Source organism: Mytilus californianus, unplaced genomic scaffold (assembly GCF_021869535.1).
Source record: "Mytilus californianus isolate M0D057914Y unplaced genomic scaffold, xbMytCali1.0.p SCAF_3, whole genome shotgun sequence".
Taxonomy (NCBI): domain Eukaryota; kingdom Metazoa; phylum Mollusca; class Bivalvia; order Mytilida; family Mytilidae; genus Mytilus; species Mytilus californianus.
Genome location: NW_026262679.1, coordinates 105,177,172 through 105,201,032, shown reverse-complemented (window position 1 = coordinate 105,201,032; position 23,861 = coordinate 105,177,172). Strand labels below are relative to the sequence as shown.

Sequence of the window (23,861 nt, the reverse complement as noted above, 5' to 3'; positions counted from 1 at the left end):
ATCGTTTCATACAAAAATATCTTCAGACTTGTTTTTTTTCATGATGAATGTTATATACGTTTGACCCCTTTCAACCTTTTCGGGACATATGTCAAAGACCCATTTACTTTCTATTTACTACACAATTCTGATTATTTATCAGAAAAAAACGAGTGTTTTGGTAAAGCATGTAAGGAAGATGTTAAAGTACATTTATAAATGCCTAATATGTTAAATCGTTAAAAAGTGTTTCATAAATTACTCCAACAATCTGTAAACAGGTAAACATGACCATGTCCTGAGTTTCATGACCTTATAGGTTGAAACAGACTTAGTTGTTATTAGACTGAAACACAAGAAGACAAAATAATCTTCATCAAATATTTATATTTGTACTGTAATAATTTGTTCCGAAGTGACACTTCAATCAATTATTTTTTTAAACCTTAATTGAACAGATGTGACACACTGTATAATTCCACGTTTTCTCATACTTCTATTGTATTTGTAATTTTTGGTAAGTGTGTTACAAAACTCTCTTAGAAGTTTTTTTTTTAAATCAATATGTCAAACCTTTGGTTACTGCAAACAAATTGCTGGATCTTTTTGAAGTTAATTCAAGAGGCGGAGAATAGGCGGATCCTGAGAGGCTGTATACGCTCAATAAAATTCTATTTTCAGATCTGTTCATTGGGTGACTCAAATAAATTGTTTTCGAGTTGTTTTCATTCATCGAGCATAGCCGATTTCTATCATAAATTGATTAATTCCAGTTATATGAACAAATCCCATGATCAAAGCATAATCACAAACCACTTTACCTATATAGTCGCCGAATAACTCGATTCATTGATATGAAGATTTGTGGATATTTACCTACAGTATTTGTGTTTCATTTCAGTTGAAAATATATTTACCAAAAATATATTTACAATAAATGCATTGAAAGGTATTGTTTTCAAAGTAGTACTACGAACGAGAAGGAATTAAAAAACATCCCGAATGAAGAATTTTCTGTTTGAAATAGGTTTACTATGCTAATCTGTTTATCGTTGCATAAAAAATTGTGACAGTTAACGCGAGAAGGAAAGCCTTAACTATTTAATATGTGGGAATAATATATTAGTTTAAATAATATTTGTGTAAACTCAAGGTGGATATATTGTATGAAGAGTTCTAATTAAGACATGGAATAGAGAAATATTTACGTTATTTACCAGATTAATATAAGACGATTTGACATTAACGCTGAAATCTTGGCGTTGGGAATAATGTAGTTAGAAGTTACATGTCTTACAATATGTAGGTAAAGGTTATTGGAGAACAAAAAAATAAATAAATAAAAATGTGTAGATGCAAGAAAAACCACTCTATTTGCCATTTTCTGTGTAACTTTTGGAATTCGATCATATGGACATTACTGTTGGGATATACAGCAGGTAAGTGCAAGAACTTCACAACTATTTACTCGATTATTTTTTATATAAGATATTATATTATAAAGTTTAACGCTTGTCGGTATTTGAGAGCTGAATTGTCAAAACTATTGATGCACCTTGGCTTACTTTTGCTTTCTTCATTTGTCACGTACATCTATTTTCAGTTTCAAATCAAATATCGATTATTAATATAATTAACATAAAAAGAATACTGTAAGAGAAATCAAATATGTTTTTTTCTTAACTTTGCATTAGAGTGCAAATAGCGAGACATGATTTTTGGTTATTTAAATAACCTGTTTATAAACCTAGTCAAACTGGATTTATAACATGTATTATATAAAACATAAGCAAACCGGAATCATTTTAACCATCAAAATTCTAAAATTTTATGTGGGTTATTATTCAAGCCCTTACGGGTGCGGACAAATGCAAATATTACCAGTACTGAGTGCATATCCGTTATCATTGATGACATTTTAGATAGAAGACGTAACATTTTATTCAGCATCGGTATCTAAACATGCCGACAATATCCATCTAATACCTTATCAATTTCAATTTAAAGCCTTTTTAAACCTTGTAATTGAATTATAACTAAGATTTATGGAGGGTTGTGACAATTTAATTTGTCATTATGTTACGATATGCAAATAACAACTTTGATATTTGCTGTTATTAAGAGATTTATGCACATTTTTATATCTCCCCACACCGAGGATATGATTTATTTTAGTAGATTGCATGTTTTAAATAGCCTACTTTAATTCTGTTGCACTTAATACAGACCCAAGACAAATACTATAAAGCATTGGAGTACTTGTTCAGAATACTATATATACTAAAGAGACCTAACTGTCCAGGGGGTGTTTGATGAGCTGATTATCAAGTATTTTCAATACTTTATATAAATAAGGAGATGTGATATGATTGCCAATGAGACAACTATCAATTAAAGTCAAAATGACGTGGATCTGAGCATTTTTTGGTCATCGTACGGCCTTCGTTAATGAGCAAAACCATACTGTGTAAGTTCGCCATCATATGCCCCTTTTTACTTTGATTATATTTTTAAAATACTGCTCTTTTTATTGTCCAACTTAAACTCATTGTAATCAGTCTTAAATTGAATTGTACCTTTTAGCAGAATAAGTGCAAGGCAAATTATTGACTGACAAGGAATTTGTTTGTATTTTTTTTGGAGAGAAACATACTTATTTTTTACAAATTGTATTTATCTAAGTTGCTTAAAAGTTCAATGGTAAATGTTTTATATGCGTTTGGTCGTTTAATGGTTCGGTTTGCATGTTCTGGGCGATTAATTTTGGTAGAGTGTCTGGTAATTGCGACAAGATAAGTAGTATAGGGTCATTGTTTTTCTTCTTTGCAAAATAAAGTTGTTTGATTTGTTTTAAATGATGCTATGTGATATATACATATATTAGGTGCAAGTTTGATTTTTTTTTTGTCTGAAACAAGAGCTAGTTCTCTCTACATAGTATTATATATCATAGGGATATTGAATTATTTGAAAGTCATCTAATAAACTTCAATGAAAAAAAAAATGGAAATATGTCATTAAGATGTTTTATTGATCAAAATATCGATACTTTTAGTTTTAACGTAGGTTTGTTGAGATGTTTAGATTGAGAATGGTGTCGCACATGGAATATTTGTTTGACATCTGTACTTTAGTTAAATCATCGGAAAAGACCAATTTTATGCATGCATGAACCACGTGTTTTTACTTCACAAAGATTTCTTTCTATTAGTTATGGACCCTATATTTAAATGTCACTACGAATTTTGAAAGAATGCAATTTATAGTCTCATATGTTCTATAAATGTATAAAGTTTAAGAGATAGAGAGTATAGCAGAATTGACCACCCCAAAAATTAATTAAAGTCGATTTACCCTAATCGATTTAATCTGAACTAATCTGTTACACGAAAAACCAAATAAAACGCTTTAGGTCTTTTTTATGACTTAAATAATTACTTCTTCCTATTTATTTTAATCTCGTGTTAAATTGAAGGTAATGGGTGAAGCAGGTGTACAGTAGTAAACCCATTGTAATTATTGGATACTTCTTTCCCTTGGAGTCTTCTAATTTTTCTTTAACTATTTTTAACTGCTGACATTTTATGGGAAGTTTTGGGTTATTTCTTTTAACTGTATGAAGTTTGTTATAGATTGGGGATACTGATAACAATTTATTTGAAAGCCTGGTCAATGATTAAGGTCAAGGAACAGTAAATGGGCTATGTCACATATTTTGGTAATAGTTTGCATACAACTTTGGTTCGTTGAACTATAAATGAAAATCGAAAAAATAATGCATTTATTTCTTTTATCATCTGAAATATTACTGATTGAATTCTTTCAAAATAGGTGATCATTTGTATAGAAAGCACATAAAATCGTCGAAAACCCTTTGGAAATTTGTCTTATTATCATCAAATCTCTGATTTCTAATACACATAGATTTTTCTTTAAAATTATATGTTGTTGATACGTGTTGCTCAGACTAATTTTCAGTGTAGTGTTTTTTGTATATATTGTTGTTTGCTTTTTTTTCACTTATTTTGGGGGAGGGGCATGCTGTTATCTGTTTCTCTTCGGTTTTTCATTTTGATGTCTCCATGGTATCTTCTGGTACCTTGATTCCGTTCTCTGTTTTGGTTGGAAGTTTTAATTGCCTTTGCATGAATTTTATGTATGTGTTCATTGTCGGAATTCGATGAATCATTCTTCCAATTATTGTTTATGATGCATTTTTTTTTATAATTTTTTTTAAGGTATTAACTTTGTTGATATTTTGTTAAACTATTTTTTACTACAGTAGTTCATCAATTGATTGCGGTTTAATTTGACAATTCTCCTTCAATGTTGCATTTATCTCACTTGTTATCGGATCGTACGAAATGATGCACTGTTTACCTTGTCAATTACCGAAGGTAGAAACCATTATGTAATTGCAAAATAAGTCTTGGAAGTAGTAAATCTCACTAATAGCCATTGATTTATTTTAAAACACTTTGTTCTCAGTATAATATTTATGGTGTCATTTTGCCTCTTTTAACAATAATGACACATCACAATAACAGCTGTTTAGGAATAACAACGCTGGTAATTGTGTACTTGAAATTCAATGACAGACGGTAGGAAATCGTTTTCTTTTTCCCTATGGAACTACCAGTACCTGACTAAGACAAAATAGTTCCAGTATCATTAAACGCTAAATCACACCCGTCTGAGTTTCCATATTAATATTATATATATTCATTGGTCGAAATAAAACTGTTTTTTTTTAATTTGTACATGTAACTAATATAATCGTAAGGTTGAACACTTGCACAAAAATTTGGTAAATATATATGTACCATTTGATTTTTATGGGGGGGCTATGATGAAATTTGAAAAAAATAGGCAGGACAGTAGTTTTGAGTTAAAAAAAGGCAGGATGAGACACTTTGCTAAAAAAAAAGGGCAGGATGACGATTTATGTAAAAAAAAGTCAGGATAAACTAAAAAAAAAAAAGGCAGGACCGAATAGAGTGAAAAATAAAAAGGCAGGACAGAAATTTTTCATCCTAGCGCCCCCCCCCCCCCCCCCTCCCGCAAAAAAATCAAATGGCAGCTCCCTTATGCAGAAATTGTTTTTTCTCTCTAAATTAAGCTTTCAGACATTCACATTTGCATTACATAGACGAAGTTATACTAACTACAAGCACAGCATAAAAGCGCAATTAAACAGATCTTTATCAGAAATACTATTTCTTTCATAAATATGAAATTTCTAAACGTTTGAACATTTGATCATATGAATAATGAAAGACTCCGAGCAAATGGAAATATTGTTCAAACAAAGGGGATCAAGGTGATCGAGTGATAGCTACATATCGAAAACCACATCAATCAGGTGTAATCTGTAATCATTTATTCAGTTTATTTTATGTACATCCACATGGATAGGCTCAATAAAAGGAAACTGATTGGACACCGTTATCAATCATTAAAATCTACATATTCTCTACAGTTCCGGGTATCCATCGACGCTGAAATAAGTAAATAGTGTTGTCTCAAAGCAATGCAGTTCCGGTATGTGACAGTGAAAAAAATCTTCATTGTTGCTTCGGACGGTCGTATCAAGACAATCAATACCTGAAAATGTTTGAAGAATGGTGTACTTACTCAGTTTTCTGTTAGGTGGCGCTTTTATTTATACAGACTTCTATGTTGAACTCTTTTTATGAATCCATAAAAATATTTTTCTTTAACTTTTTGAGTGTTAAAACATGCTGTAAAATTATAAAATTTATATAATTTTTTTTTTCGTCTAACGTTAAAATTTTTGCACTTTATGTAGTGTGTTCCAAAGATCATTCATCTTGTTATATACATTTTACTTTGCCAATTCGTAATGCTAGAAATGATAAACATTTTATCAGATAATCGACTTAAATATTGGATCATTCGGATTTGGGTACTTCTTCTGGGGTCCTGAACATCTTATGTTGTAAGATAATGAGTATTCAGTGCATTTCTTTTAAATATCTATGTTACTTGACGAAATTTATGCATTACAGTGTAAATCTAATGTTGCGAATTACTGAACTACAAATGTATCTATCGGGGAAATATTGATCTCTCGAAGCTTTAAATTTACTTTCACTTTCTTAAGTAATATGAATATCGTGCTGATTATAGATTGGCATCTACCAAAATCATGTCTTTGCTATGATACTCATTAGTTGTATTGAACCGCTTTGGAAGTACTTCAGTTGTTATCTGATTGAAAGAGGACTTCAAAAAAAAAACTATATCAGTAACTCTAACCATTCACCAGACAGTAGAACTTATTACATAAGTTGTTTTTTGTTTCTGTTGCCGAACTTATCACATTAGTTGCTTTTTGTGTAATGCTATTACGGAATTTTGAATCATATTCAAATGATCTGACATTAATCAAGTTCAGTGTTTGAAGTTCAGAAAGATTTTTTTTGCCTTTTTTCATTTATCAGCTTGTGTTGATCTTCCTTCTTCTTTCAGACACATATTTACATGTATATGCTTGTCTTCTCATCTTTCTTTATATTTAATATGGGATTCTGATACTTGACCTAAGGTCATCTCTGTTATTCAGCTAATTATATCTCGTGGTCATTTTAAGGTCAATATATATGTGATGTGGGTGCCTAATAACCCCTGAAGGCTGTGTAGTGACGTCTTTGTGTTATTTTGGCTGCCGTTTTTGTTGGTGTATGACTCTGTGGGTGTGTACGCTATTTTTATCAGAAGAGTCGGCATGTTACCTAACCTTGGTTACTCTTTTATACTCGTTTGATCATCTAAACGTTTCCTTTTGAGCAAACATCTGCTCAAATTTACTTTAAGCTCAGCACAAAATCGAGTATTCCAGATTCGTCTATAATGTTGTATAAATCTACCCCGAAATAGTTACTGATATTAGAGTGTAAAATGTCTTATCGGCAAGTCAGGTGCTTTGATTTTCTTTCTTGGGTATTTTTTAAATATTGTTTGAATCTACCTTTTTATTTTTGCATGCCGGTAAATTTCAGCGCTTATTCTGGACTAGTCTTATTGTACATTGTTCTATGTACTTTTTGTTCTTTAACTGATTAAAAGGAGGAAGGCTATCCCGCAACATTTTTATGACCAAACCAAAATGCAGGTATCTCGTCAGTAATTAATTTTTCTTATTTGTGCCTAATGTTTTGTCCTTCAGGGAATTTTATGCATATGGTAGATCCTTGATAATCTCTGTTAAATTCGTTTGCTACTGTTCTTTACTTAAGGCGATTTAGAACTCGTCATATTGTTTAAACATTTGTATATGATTGATTATCGTATATTGAACTATTTGATTTTTTGTCGTCAGTTTGCTGTATCAGTACCCAACATCTCCTTTTAATTAAGGTTTTCCAGAAACAGATTTGTGCATCACAATTAACATTGGAATCAATCGACCAGTGACATGAAAAATAGTCAAAATCCCTTATGTTACAATGGCTTATCGCTAATATGTTTTAAAAAGACTAATTCTACAGCCTATATGCCACCGTTACTCTCAACCGCCTCAGTGGTCTCATGGTAGCTTGCTCGCATCGAGTGCTGGTTCGACCTCCGGTCGGGTCACACCAAAGACTTTAAAGTTGGCATTTTCTGATTCTTTGCTTAGCACACGGTACTGAGGAATAAGAGCGAACACTGGTCGGCTAGGAGTCAGAACGATATGTCCGGGTAGAGTGACATTTCTCCCTGTGAACTGTTACCTTGTGAGCTATAACTTTAAAATCCGACTCGGCGTGTTGGTCTAGTACAAAACAGGGTTCATATTCTTATTTCCGTAACATGTTCTCGTTCTGAATATGCATTTAACTTGCCACTTTACGTCAAACAGCCATCTATCACTATCATCTGTTACTCTCCCATGTCAGTGAAGCCGTATGCATAAGTTTGTATAAGCTAATGGCCCCTTGGTATTTCTCCTCCCTTTTTTACGTCGATTATGCCAGATTTCTGAGATTAACCTAATCGAGTATTCTCGTTTATATGCAAGTTTAGATTATACAAATTAACCAAAGCAATAAAAACCAGATGGAACATGTTTCCAAATGCTTTCATGTGTCATTCTTAGTTGAAAGAACAGTTTGCAATCGACTTCAATTATCAGATAGTTATACAATTATGTGACAATTGCAAGTTATGCAACAGTCTTGGTTTTGACAGTTCACTGAAAAAACAATTAATTGTTTTCTTTATTGTTTACAAATTGCGTTCAAATTGTCACACTATATTATTTACTTGAGAACACTTAGTGTCAAAGAAAACAAGGATGATACGTTTACCTTTATATGATTCTCTGTAATATAACTGCGTCGTATAAAATTGTCAATTTCTGACTGTTTGTACAATAACTTCTAAATCAACTATTTATGAATGGTTTTAGGCATCAGTGTTGTGACTGCTGAACCAACAATTTTCTGTTAACCTTACTAAGAACGTCAAGGAAACAAATGCTGTTTCTTTTTTTACACAAAAAAGTTACTTCTGCTTTGTCTTACCATCATTACCAAAATATAACTACCATCTACTGTTAGAGGGAGCAGGTTATCTTATTTGATTAAACTGCGGTTCATTATTTGTTTGATCCTCATTCCCCCTAACTGGTACCTGTCCTCCTCTTTCTAAGGATAAAAATGGATTTTTTTTTAGGTAAAACAAACTGCTGTTGTTCTTCAATCCATTCAATTATTGTATTCCTCTCATGGGTTTTGAGTGCCTCCATGGTCGAGTGGTCTAAGTAGTTCTTCAATCCATTCTATTATTGTATTCCTCTCATGGGTTTTGAGTGCCTCCATGGTCGAGTGGTCTAAGTTGTTCTTCAATCCATTCAATTATCGTATTACTCTCATGGGTTTTGAGTGCCTCCATGGTCGAGTGGTCTAAGTAGTTCTTCAATCCATTCAATTATTGTATTACTCTCGTGGGTTTTGAGTACCTCCATGGTCGAGTGGTCTAAGTAGTTCTACTGTTATAGCTAGCTTGTCAACACTCAGCTAGGTTTAAAGTTCGAAACACGCTCGTGGTAAGGTGTGTTTGACTGTGATCTTGATTTACTGGGATTGCAATTTTTCCTGCCGACGGTCGATGGTTCTATTTTTGTACTCTAGCTTCCTTCATCAATAAAAACTGGCTTTCATGCAAAAGCCAATGGTGCTAAATATGGCATTTAACACCATCAATCAATGGTCGATCTTATATATGATTTCGCTGAGAACTTACATGTAAAATTAGGTCTTTTAAAGTATTCTTATCTTGATTATGTATTTTTTCATTGTTTTTTTTTTTCTGAAATAAAAAAATTAGTTATAAGGAATAAAAATCCATTATATTGGAATATAAGGTCCAAAATAAAATAAAACCCAGGATTATGGTTTTCCAGCTTATCCTATTTGCATGCCTCACATTGCTGAATGTTATTATTGACAGTTTTGGTAGTGAATGATGAAATTGTAGGTGTTATCCACTGAAGGTAAATATAGAATATAGAAAATAAAATCTACCTACCCTATTTTTCAAAGAAGCAAAGTTTTACCCCAAACACACTTTTAGTTTGGTCTTATAGAACGTTTGATAAAAGTCGATAGATAATAGAGCTCTGTTAATTTTAGTTAGTTTTCTACGGTGTTTTTTTTTAACTTTCTCTGTTTTATATATTAACGAGTAAGATAACGATCTAAAGTGTATTTCAATTATGTTTGACACCAATAAGGAAGTTACTATGAATTCCATCGACAATTCTTCTCACACCATGTTACATTTTTGCACGTGTTTTGGCTATCTTGACAACGACTTATGATAATAAGTTACAATATAATCCTTACAATATTTCAACCCAAGTTGCTTTAAATCAATCTATTCATTTTTCTTATTTACGTTTATGACGATAGACCGCAAGTGATGATATTAGCTTCCATGTCATATAGGAAATAAGCTTAAATATCAATGTCACCCAAATTTGTATTTTATTGATAATCGAAATCTTTTTATTTTCGACTTCTTTAAATGAACTGGAAAGAACTTGTACTTAAACTGTCTAGCTGAATTTTACTTAAATATTTTATTTTACAATTTTCTCTGTTAACGTCATTCTATTTAAATGTAAGTGATTAAGATAACTTTTCATCCATTCAGATATTTACAAATACAAGTGCACCATGCGTATAATTGTTTTAATATATGTTTTTAACACCTACATATATTGCTTGTTGACTTTGTGATCTCAATAGACCTTGTATATACAATGAGGTAGCAAAATTTACTATAACATCAACTTGAAATCACTCTAAATAAATTTATATTATATTTTCTAATAAGCATTAAACTTAGAGAAGGGGGGTTTGAGGGGACATGAAAAGTTTTAAGGATATTTTTTATTGATTTATAAAAAAAAGGCAGAAATATTCTTTCATAAAAACAGGATACGTTTTTCTTAAATCTAAAAATATAGAATTTCACTGCTTCTTGTTGAAATTAAGGCTCACTGTATTTTTACATCTATAGCCTTCAACGGGATATTGAAAATACCTGACAAATTGTGGACAAGAACAATGTTTTGTCTCCAACACCTTCGAGTGTGTGGAGAAATGTTACCCCTTCATCACCCTGTTCTGGAGCTGTTGTTTTTAAGATACAAGGTATAAGGATTTCTAAATACTAATCCCTACATTTTATGATCGTTCCGAGGATCGTTCCTGTAAGATCACATTTGTAGCTTTAAATTGTGGTTCTTGATATAAGTTAATATTTCTTTCATAAAGTAAGTATTGTTCTAAAAGGAGCAACAATATTTTGTACATTTCATGCAACCAAATTTGGGATGTACTCAGAACAAAAGCTTTACAAATGCTGGTACTAAGAATATTTAATAACACCTTAGACTGTAAATTAAAAGATCTAACACCCAATAAGAAATAACGAATACCATAAACAAGTTCATTTGTCACAAGAAGATTGACTTGATAATGGGACACATTTGAAAGTATATTATTATTGGATTCAAGGTTGTCGAAAGGGGACTGCTGATATACTCTCAAGTAAGCCATGTCATATATCATGGATCAACCACAATACAACAGTTAAATCTCACCGATACCAATTGCGAGCTTTCTTAACCAAATTGTTACATACAAATGCCTTTCCTATCGACAACTTATATATATATTTCCCCAACCAGCAATTAATGCTCTAATTATTTTATGATATGAATATTTCAACTATCTCAGGCAAAGTTGACTTTAGATGGATTTGGCTATTATTTTTATGTCTCTTTTGGTCGTGTAGCTCCTCGTGTGTACTTATATCCTTGGCTTTCAAATATTTGGCTTTGAGCGTTCCTGATAATCGTTAATATAGAAAAGCGATTCAGACGCATAAAATATTTAAATGTTATTTTCATATTTTTATATAGTATAAAGTGTAGACTACGCATATTTTTCGGAATAGTAAAAAATTCATTATGCATTGAGTCAACAAAATATGGTACCCACAATTATTATGAACCGTCTATACTGACTTCCACGAATAAAATTAAGATGACAGATCAGAGATTTTCCCATCCAACAAACCATCTACATAAATATTTTGTATGTTTTGGACTCTCGGAAATGAAACCGACATCGTCTTTCAATCATCAGTCCTAGTGTGTCGTTTAAGTGCGAAACAGGGTACATAAATACGCAATTATTTGTTCAGGGTTAACTAGGGTATACACATATATATAATCATCTTTGGGACTTCTCCAATACAGCAGTGAATCCTTACTAAAGTGGAGCATTCGTTTGGCTACGCGGGATGTATAAATACACTTTAACGTCATGTCCAAATTTTGACGTTAAACTCGATGCTTCATGTAGAAAGAGTCAGAGGTCCGTAGGTGGTCCTTTGCATTGCAAAAAATCCTTATCCGAAAATAGGCCTTAATTTTCAAGTGGTTATAAAATCAACCCTTCCATCTCGATCGACCCACTTTGTAGACCCTACCGAATGTATAAATTGTTAATTTGTTCTCACCCATTGTTATCTTCTCGAATATCTTTGTTACTTACATCTATCAATCAATTAATCAATTTGCAATCTCAGTTTATTCAAGACATTCTAAAAATTGCTGTCTTTTCTGAAATTGTGTGGCGGTTTTCTTTCTGAAATTGTGTGAAGGTTTTCTTTCTGTGATAAAGAACAGTTTAAGATCAAAAGTTTTGCAAGCTGTGGGTTATATATTCTTTGAGTGTTACAATATCAGCTCCTACAGTTCTGAATGGAAACCCGTGATTTATTGCTGGTGTCTTGCAATTATTACCAGTATTACATTAACTGTTCACTTAAAGTTGATTTACACCCTGGCTCAAATAAAGACATATGATTACCACCAAAGCAAACCAGACGAACATGGAATGTTAATATTTTTTGTTTTGTCCTCGCCCGTTGTGTTGCACTGCCAAAAACAATAGGAAACATCGTTACTGACAATTAATCTGAGAGCAAATTGTCTGTTAATATCAATAAATGTTGTCAATTACTTAATTAATACCTTATTGTTGTCTTCATACAAAATAACGCTAATGTGTCTGGACACTTGTCCTTGATTACTCTTACTAATATTTATTTTAAAATGCTAATGTGTTTGGACAACGGTATTCACACACTTGTCCAGAGTATTTGAGGGCATTATTCATTAAATGAAGACCAACTATTGAAAACACACATACATAGTCATTTCATAACTACATGTACAACAAGTGTAGTTGTACACATTACATTACAGCGTAGAATGACAGTTGAAGACGTTTTATTGCATTTAAAACTATAGTTGAGGATGTTTTTAGTAATTGTATTCTCTCATCTTTCATATTTCACATATCTTTGATTAGTGTCAAATTTATTTTACTTGCACGTGCAACTACTTCACCAAGAACTACTTACTCATCCGCAGCACTTAAGGTTACCCTTGTGATTACGAAATATTTGTTACTTTGTTTCTGCGTAATGCTTTACGAACGTTTATTTGTTCTTTCGTCTTTATTTTTCTTTGTATTCTTCTAGGACTATGATTTGTTTTGTTGCTCCCTAATTGGAATTTTCGCTTTGTAAACTAAATATGCATAGTTAGGTTTTACATTAATTAAATGGTTTGTTGCATTTTTTTCAGACCTTTCAATCTTTCAATTTGCAAGGATGTCATGAATGCAAAGCATGCCTATGTATTTTTACAAGCAGGAGTTTTAAAGCTTATATACATTTATATCTGTATTTTTTTCTGCAGGTTACGACCCAAGAGGTCGAAATAGAAATGGAGAAAAGTTGGTCCCCATTCAGCCATCGTTTGCACCATCAGAACAAAACTTCACCGTTTTTAAAGGACACACAGCTGTACTGACGTGTATTGTAGAAAATCTTGGGACAAAAACGGTTTGTTTCGTTGATTAATGTTACACAAATTTACTTTTATTGTTTTTTTTACAATTATTCAATATTTGTGATTCAATGCGTTAACGTGCAACAATCTATCAATATACTAGTATGCTGCATTTGTGCAGTAACTGGTGTAATAAAGGCACATATACTGTGAGTCGTTGCTTACCAATGGTCGTTTAACGAAAGACAATCGTTAGGACTACCACATCGCAAACAAAGAACGCGGATACGCGTAAGAAAACCTGACTTATCAGAATTTGTTTAAGTTCAATACGCAACTGTTAGACTCAACCCGATAATATTACAATAAAATAGCTTAAGTGATGTTTGATTTATTTGAACTATCGCAACTGAACATTAGAAACTTCATACATAAAACTATTTTTTTGAGCTAAACAATATATATGTACATATATAACCTGTTAATGTAAATTTTATATATTTAATAATAGTATAAGAAATCAAAAACTCCTTTGTAGCCGTTGTAATAAGTTCAATAATAAATGGTATATGGTCGGGTTGTTGTCTCTTTGACACATTCCCCATTTCCATTCTCAATTTTATATTGAATTCATAACAAAAGCACAGACACTAGAGTATTTTGTATCTCAAACAACTTGTGATATCAGTTTCAGTAGAAATTTGAGGATTTGATACAATATATTCTTTCTTTAGGTAGTATGGCGCAAACTGTCAGATATGAATCCATTAACAGTAGGAAAGATGACGTATGTATCAGATTCAAGATTTCAGATACATCATATAATCCACAGAAACAACTGGAATTTGCACATAAGGGATGCAAAAGATTCAGATTCAGGCACCTATGAGTGTCAAATCAGTACAAAGGATAGAAATCTGCGGAAGACTGTCCACCTCCAAGTACTAGGTAATAATACCTTTGTAAGGAATTAATTGGTTGAACAAGGCATGATACACCTATATGAGGATCTAGATGATATTTACCAAATACAGAATAATGGGCAAAAAGTAGAGAAATATGAGCAAAAAATAACGAATAGAGAAAATTAGGGTGCTTTGCCTGAATAGCCAAATCTCCTATTTTTATATGAAAGATGTTTAGCTTGATATCTCTTAAGCCATTCACAATTCTATTTCATAAAAAAAACAAGTCACCCGTTTTATTATCCCATTAGAGAGTTATAATTGGGTATAGAAATATGGTCACCTGGACTACCTCCATCCGGCAATAGAACTCTTGTTAAAGATGGGTGTTTGTTTGGCAGTGTGGTATATATAAAAAATTAATGTGACAAAGTCCGGTCAGAATGTAGGCATTGAATCCGGGATACCTCATACAGGGGAGAGAACTACACATTTAAGAACCCTTGCAAGAACTTTTAAAGGGGTCCATATGTGGCATGTTCTATAAGACAAAAATGTCTGTCCGTGTGCAGAAACCCTCATTATCCAGTGACCGTCTAAACTTCTATCCCTTAATCAATGTCGTATGACAGTGCATATATCTATCAGATTTGTCGTTATTTATTATTGTCCTGAATATGCATGAACTATTTGCTGCTGGACTCAAGCGATCATCATTAATAAACAATCATTCTGATCATTAGTATGAGATCTTTTAGCTTGATCTCGTCTTGAATATGCAAGAAATAGTTGCCACTGGACGTCAACGTACTAATTAATCATCTGTTTAATCGATTCAACTCACAATAACAAAATTATGTACATCGTAAGAAAATACCTATGCAAATGTTATATACAGCTATATCTTAACATTGCAGAGAGACCAGAAATACAACTAGAACCTTCAGGTAAGAGTACTGTTATACCGTGATGACATTTCGTTAACAGAATACTTAATTCCATTTGCTACATAAAAAGGTCAAAATATTCCACAGTAGACACTTTTGTACTTCATATTTAACGAGTTTGTCACACCTTAACACATTAAGTTTTATTTATTGGACATATTAACCTTCATGTTGTTTCATCAAATATTTCATAGACGATAGGCATTGTCAGCTTGAAATAAAATACGGAAACTAGAACCCCTGCATGCATTGTTTGGTCAGATTCGGTTCCAATGAACACTTTCCATATGTCTTTTGAGAACGTTGTAGAAGTCAATCTTTGAACATTTTAATCCTAAACTCAATGTGTACATCAAAACGCACTCAATCCTCAGATTATTGAAGTGTTACTACCCCGATGCATTGTGTACATCAGAACTCATTCAATCCTCAGATTATTGAAGTGTTACTACCCCCGATGCATTGTGTACATCAGGACTCACTCAATCCTCAGATTATCGAAGTGTTACTACCCCGATGCATTGTGTACATCAGAACTCACTCAATCCTCAGATTATTGGAGTGTTACTACCCCGATACATTGCAGTTATCTATAACAAAATTAAATTATTATTAAAGTTAGTGGTAGTTTATTATTTTAGTAAAAAACAATCAAATAAAAAAGGCGTACAAATGTAATCAGTAACTTGCAGTAGATATTTATATCTCTATGTTTGGCTTTAATTAAGACGGCTCATGGCTGATAGCTTTATTGAATCTTAATAAGTTCCAGCAATGTGTGATACCTTACACTCCGTAATGATGTTATTTTTTCAAGTTGAAAATTTTAAAACCTCTGGCGAAGTGCAAGTTTGAATTTAAGAGTATAAACTCATTAAAATTTGTTCTAATTAAAGAAACGGTGAATTCAATACGTGCATTATCTTAATTATCTAAATTTAGGTTTTAAACATGAGAAAAGCGTTTCAGAAAAGTTCATGAGAGTGTCAATTTGGCAAGAACGTTAGAATTAAAGACAATTTAATTATGTTTAAGCTTAGCTTTAGATGAAGGATAATTGTACATTTCTATTCTTGTTTTGTTGTCTCCAGAGCAAATTAACACACACTAAAAATATCTAGAGCATCTTAAAATAACTTGTCAAACCAAGGAAAAAAGCAAATTCTATTATTTTAATTCAATCTTGAAAATTTAAGAAACTCTTAAGATGAAGACTAACGATAAATCGCTGTTCCGTTGAAATATTTGTTATGTTTTAGTTTGCATGAGATTATTACGTACATTCACTGATCGTACTTTTTTTTTCATTGGAACTTGCACACATTGAAAAATTCCCATGCATCTAGTTGTTCCTAGCATTTATCGTCAATTTAAAGACTAATTGTTGCTTGCTTAACATCTAGTGGCAAATATGTCATGCAAATACATGGCGATACCACCGATTTATCAAAGAAACAGGATATTCAGTCACTTTATTACATTTAAGCGAACGACGCGTGTTGACGAGTGTTCTTGTTGAGGCCATGTGCAATATTATGTATGTTTATTCCATATACAGACTATTTCAGTTGCTTTTGGAGTATGGTATAACTTTTTTGTATCTACTAATAACTTTGATTTCAAAAGAATTTCCGAAGTAATTTATTTGATGTTGTTTGATGAACCTCTACATTTATCATATCTGTTTAGTCATAAATATAGGCAACTGTTACCGTAGTTCAAATGCATTTATCATTTAAAAGACAAATCAATATATAAAACAAAAACTGAGGGATCTCCAAAAAGAACGAGACCAGGTGTCTCGACAGGGTGAGCGTCTTCTGCTGTGCATGTATCACCCGGCATGCAAATCCACTAAAAAAACATGCAGTCAAATGTGACATGACGACAGAATAAGTATTTTGAAAATAATGTCCATTTTCAAACGCACATTTTCATGCAGAATAACTAATTTTACTTTTTATTTTGTTTTATTGAATAGGAATTATGATCACAGGCAATTTTCACGTAGAAATTGGAGATACGCTACATATGATTTGTAACGCGACAGAAGCGGAAACGCCACTAGAAGATATTGCCTGGTTTAAGGACGGAAATGAACTAGAAAAGAACGATAGAGCCACAATTTATAAAGCTGTGTCACTAAAGGGCAAATCAATTAAAAGTGATTTGTATATAGACAAGGTTGTAATGGCCGATTCTGGATATTATTTGTGTCGAACTACGGGCGATCTAACTACACATGAACATGTCCAGGTTTTAAATAGTAAGTCTTTTTTTTTTTATATTTCTATAGTTTTCAATAGACTGATGAACTTAATACATGATAACTAACTTGACTTATCGGATTTGTATTAATCAGCTACGTAATTGGGAACAATTTTATATAAGAAAAGGTAAACTTATAGAGATTTTGATACCACTTTCTAGTCAATTAATCAATGTTTTCAAACATTCACTCTACACAAGTCAGCAATGAATCCTCGTTTTAACATAATATATGTCAAATCTTATCATGATGGTAGATCTTTGATAGATTCTGTTGATTTTATTCATAATGTCTAGACTCGAGACAATTTGGAGCTAAACATTTTGTATTGATGCTAATCTATTGTTGAATGTAAAAATAAAATGATGTGGTTTGACAATGAGAAAACTCTCCACCAGAGACCAATTGACATAGAAGGTTAGCAACTATAGATCACCGTACGGCCATCAACAATGAGCAAAACCCATAGTGCATAGAAAGCTATAATAGGCCCCGAAATGACAAATGTATTTAACAACTCAATCGAGGAAACTAACGGCCTTTTTGTTTATCATTTGGTTGATGTCTTACTAAAATATACCCTTATCTTATTCATTCATATCTAAAGAAAGAAGCCCGATTAGGTCTCGCTCCATCTGTCGAAATTAATTCATAAGTGTCATTTATTAATTTCTCTTGACATTTTGTAATTTTTAAGGAAAATCTAGGCTCATCGTTCAGTTTTCTTTTGTTCCGTAGTTTCTATGTTGTGTAAAGCTAGTTGTTTTTAAGATTCCAACAATGAACTGAGAGTACGATTTTTTTAAAGGACGCACCGTACTTTCAATGCGAACGAAACATGATTCTTATATAAATTCACAAGTACGTTGAAAACTCAAAAATGAACTATGAACTGACAAATCATGAGAGATAACTCCTATTTCTATATTGCTAAAATGCAAGAGTGTTTTGACTATTATTAGCGATCCATTTGCTGACAAACGTTTTGGAAACTTATTGTTCATTTCGGCCAGGGACGTTATTTAAAGCGGATATACAAGGTGACATACCGTGATAACACAATCACTCACTTTTGCGTTACCTTCAAGCAGTTGAAACATTGCTGGAATATATTTTAGTCGATTATTACTTAGGAAAAAAAATGGTTGGATTGCCAAAAAAAGTATAGGGAAAGCGTTATTCCACATGAACGTCTTTATCTAATTTAAAAATATAAGTGAAATTAGACGAGAAGTTCTTTAAAATATAGAATGCAAAAATGTAAAACAAAACACACATTAACAAATCATTTTAGTATTTACTCTGCAATGGTTCTTGGTGATACTACAATGCTGAACTTTGGTTATACTTATCTGCTGAGTGATATTGACTATATAGATACTTCTATTTTTACTTATCACATACGAATAAGGAATGGAAAATTTTCTAGACTTCAATAATGCAAATTTTACTGATTTCGTGGAGTAAAAGCTTCTTAAAGTTAATTTGATATTCCGCAATCTTTAATTATGAATGATTGTACCGTGTAACTCTCTTATACTGATTACTTAGCATCGTGTGAGAAAGTCAGGGTAATAAAAGCAGGAAAAATTTGATTTTGGTTGTATTTAATCATAGTTACCAACGTAATCGTTCTATATTTGTTGCAACAGAAATAGAATTGTCTGTCTATAGGTCGTTATCAGATCTTTAAATATATCTTCTACCGTAATACGGTTATTTCAAACGTGTCTATGAGGAAATATATCAATCGTCTACAATGGACCCTATCATTTGTCCAGTTTCTTCTCTATGAGTTTATGCCATCTGCCAAACAAAATACTACAAGAAAAATACATTTCGTGTTAAGAGGAATTAAACATTGTTACTTGATAAAGGAATTTGTATGAAGTGTTTGTCAGAAGACAAATGGTCTTTTATATCGATTTACTGAAGTTAGAGAAACTGTTTCTTTGTGTCTCGGCAAGACAGTACGACCCTCAATATTTATTCATTTACCAGAGACAGCTTACTATATTCATACAATAAGATGTCAAATAGATCATTCAATTTGTTGCTCTATGTAATGGCGAATGACTTTCAATGATAATAGCATTTGTTTCAAAGTTATAACTTCAGAACAGTTGACAGTATACATTTGTCTTCTCAATTCATACGGGAAATTTGTAAGCTTTTATTAAAAATGAAATAAATTGGTTTATTTTGTTCGTTACATAGTGTGTATAAAAAAAAATTTAAATCCCTCTTGACGTTTGAATTTATAATACTCAGCTAAAAGGATGATGCAATAACATTATCGATACCAATTTTACTGCACCAAATGTGCATGTCGATGCCTCTTCAGTGATGCTCGAGACCATATTATTTGAAAATCCAAAGCCTCATACAAACTTTGATGAGCCAATATAGCCAAAGCCGTACAAGGAATTAAAATTATTTCAGAGCTATTCATAAGGAAAATACATTTAGTAAGACCATGTTTTTTTGGAAAGTAAAACCGCCATCATCATTTAAACAATATTTTCATGCCAGTACAGAGGTACTGAGATGCTGGGCTGTTGATGTATGTTTATTAACTAAATAAGTACTTTTCTTAGCATTTCATTTCCTTCAAGCAGAGATAACTGCAAACCCGGTAACAATGCAATGATATTAAAAGCGAGAAAGGATATTTTTTTTCTGCTTGGTTAATTTTTATTTTCGTCAGATTTAATTAGATGTTTCATTGCGTGTAATCATGCATAATTTAATGTTTTTCTTTCTTTCAGCTGCTGGTAACAAAGATAAACGGGGTAAGAAACATAATTGTTTATTCATGTCATTAATTAATACAACCACCCACAGATCATGCAGATTGAGATAATTATGAGTCAGTCACTTCAAAACAGTTTTTTTTTTATCTTTTGAAAAGCGACAAATTCTGAAGAACAATAAAGAAAGAGCATTTGCTTGATTAGTCATTTTCATTTTACACATGGGTCTCCGTTTTGTCACAGACTTTGTATGTGTCATATCATGTATAATAATTGTTTGAATAACTATAACATTTGAAGTGCTGTTGATCTCTGTTTATTTAGATTCAGCTGGCGTATTTGAGTTGCTTTATTTAATTTGAGAATATCAGTTATGAGGCTGCTAATGATACTTCAAATTGTTTATGATTAAATGTCAAAATAAAATAACAACTAATTATTGGTTGATTTTTTTCTTCTTCAGATGTTTGCAATTCATGTTTTTAATATGTATCTGCGAAAAAAGGCAGAACATGGAAATTACCACATACAACATCTACAAACAATAATGAGCTAAAATAAAAATTAAAAAACACGTGAATATCGATAAATAATAAATAGAAAACGAAAAAGGGAAATAGGGCTTCATATTTCATTGGATTACATTTGGTTAAATTTTTATATGCGAATAAACAAACAATAAGCATTCATTGTCCTTAAATAATTATTTGTAAACGTATTAAAGAAACGGGAAGAAATCATACGCTGGACGACTTTTTTCGCTCCGTGGAAGCGAGTTCAACTTAATGTTATCTTTTCTAACAATTTGAGTTTTTTTTTATCGTGCAATGTAATACTGTAGCCTTTTATTCAATTCTTGTCTAATTTTTTTTGAAGAAATAGGCATTACTAAGATGGGGAAGGAGAAAAGGACGGACAATTTGATTCAAATTTCACTGTGTTCGCTCATTTAAGGCCCGCGCCTTTAGAGCAGCATACCAGCAGACGATACTTTCATACTATATGAATATAATCAACATACATGTACTGTATTTCTAAAGTAAAACGGTTGACTACAGGATAAATTGGCCTACTATCATTATTGAATGTTTCATTTCAGGAACTCTTATCGACACGTCACTAGGATATCAAGAAGGCTTGGATAAGAAAAACGCGTCTACAAGTCTTCATGGAAAAGCAGTTTTGTTTGTTGCATTTTTCGTTGAACTTTTGAAACACATATTTTCATAACAACAAAATGTAACAGGGGTTTCGTTGAATTCCAAAGTATAGATTATGTGCAATTTCAAGAGTGAAAACAGACTGAAACGAAATTTACCATTTTTTGGTGATAGTTCTGGAACATTTACCGAACACCACGTCTACTGAAAGTGAAAATAGCAATGGACAACAACACAGAGTACATGTATTGCGCCAGTTGACTAAATGAAAACACCTGCCGGACATAACAATTTGGCATAAAACACTATATTCATGCCTCATTGATAAAAAGAATTGTCTGCAAAAGAAACGGGTAACATAAACTTCTTTGCAATCTGCTTTTTATTCATCATGCGTTTACGTTTCCATAGTGGTCATTCGTGTAAATAAAACATGTTGTTCATATTACCATCAGGATGATAAAGAAAATATCATCCGAGTCCAGGAAATAGGTGTAAACAAACAAAGTTTCTATAATTTCCGTATATATTGGACACAAAAAGGAACTCGAAAAACCTACAGACATTATGTTGGAAATGAGGATCAAATAGAACCACGTTTAATGGTATACAAAATTGAAACTAATTCAACTAGTCAAAGTCTAGTCCCATTGACAATTAGTTTTCATTATTTTTTATGTTCACTTTCGTGTTGAAAATGTAAAGCAATACATTATCATATTTTGTGAAAAAATAATACTTACAATGGAACTATATTCACGAGTCCCAAGATAATTGACGCATGTGAATTATTCAAATGTACAAATGACATTTTACTATTCAAGTGTTAATTTACAACATACCAAAGATTAAATTTTAAATCAAAGTGCTATTAAGTGAGATGAATATTGTAGTATATATACTGTATATTTTGTTTGATCGTCTGTTCCGTTTGTTTTTGTTGTCATAAACTTAAGTGATATTCCAGCATTGTAAATTATGCATTTAATTGCTGTCATTCCATATTTTTTATTAATTTGTTATACGAGTAAGTGTCTATGTTATCGGTATATTGCATGTCTGTATTATAATATTTCCCCTTTGCCTTTTGATTGTTGCCAAGAAATATTATTATGTATGCTTTGCAATATGCAATAGTTTTAATGCGACAAACATCACGAAAGTCCTGTTGATATTCAATTTATACTAAACATCGCTAAATATTTGCTGTTTATTGATATTGTTTCCACAAGGTCCTGTGTTAGAATTTAATTTAACTTATTAATGAATACTTTCGCAAATATTATCTTTTATATAAAAAAAAAATAGTATTACGCCAAATAGATATTAATAAATGTATTGCGCAGCTTATGGCGTATATTAACCCCAAGCATGTGCTATTTACCTTTTCGTATAGTAAACCTTGTTCGATAGACAAGATTAAATTCTTACAGTATTCTACCTCTATTAACTACAAATCTGTGTTCTTTGGGTTAATGCCATCAGTTCATTACCTCAGCGTCTCTTTTCTTACTGGGTAATTGTAAAAATGTATATTATATATGCATATATAATAAACAAAAAATAGAATTTTATGAAGATTTTATCGATACAGCAAATAAAAAATCTGAACTGGAAATATGAAGACAGTCAACAATTTATGTTATGTTTCAAAGCAACAGGCAGAGAAAGAGGTTGATGGGGGTAACAAATGCAAAACATTACCAAACAATTTCGTCACGTGCAAAATATTACTAAACTTTTTATCTTAGGGATCATTTTAAAGGGTAAATTCCCCCAAACAAATATTGTTCAAGGTCATACTCCCTGGAGACTTGTGTAATGAATTTCTTTAGGCTATGTACATTTTTAAGTTTTAATTTCAATGATAATTATTGTCATTGACTCTAGTATCTCAATAAATTATTCATATTTCACATAAATATTACATTTAAAATGTTAACATTTTGTGTATTGATATCATATTTTTCATGTCACACTTTTGATCATATATTCATATTGAAAACCAATTAATAAAACTAAAATGATATATGATTATTCATTTCACCCTTTTTATTTCTGGCCAAGATTTCTGACATCATTTAAAGATTGAGAGATTATATTGGTTTGTTAATTCAAATGTGGTATTCAGAAGAACAGAAAAAAGAACCAAAGGTTTAACAATAACCATACACATTGACATGATAGCGCAGTAAATTTTGAAAGAGAAAAATTATGTGGTGGCCACTTGTGAGAAATAAGCAAACACAACAACAACAACAACAACACATACTTTATTTTCAAAAAGTCATAAATCTTTTAAAATTTAATACAAAATTCAATGAAATAACATAATAATTTATAAAATATTCACTCTAAATAATCAGAGTTGTGATAAACTGTAAAACAAAGCTATTTATATCAATAAAGCATGACGCACAGCATTATTTAAAAAAAATGAATATGTTATGTATGCATGAAACCAAAA

At 31.7% G+C, this 23,861-nt stretch overlaps 1 protein-coding gene across 1 annotated transcript; it reads left to right on the top strand.

Moving 5' to 3' along the window:
* Positions 1-699: 699 nt before the first annotated feature.
* LOC127735667 (lachesin-like) lies at positions 700-23,435 on the top strand. The gene is made up of 7 exons (XM_052245909.1): positions 700-1,418; positions 13,268-13,413; positions 14,095-14,308; positions 15,183-15,212; positions 17,194-17,478; positions 20,250-20,273; positions 21,334-23,435. Exons 1-7 carry the CDS (start codon positions 1,325-1,327, stop codon positions 21,462-21,464), a joined length of 924 nt encoding a protein of 307 aa, XP_052101869.1. The 5' UTR covers positions 700-1,324; the 3' UTR covers positions 21,465-23,435.
* Positions 23,436-23,861: the final 426 nt, after the last annotated feature.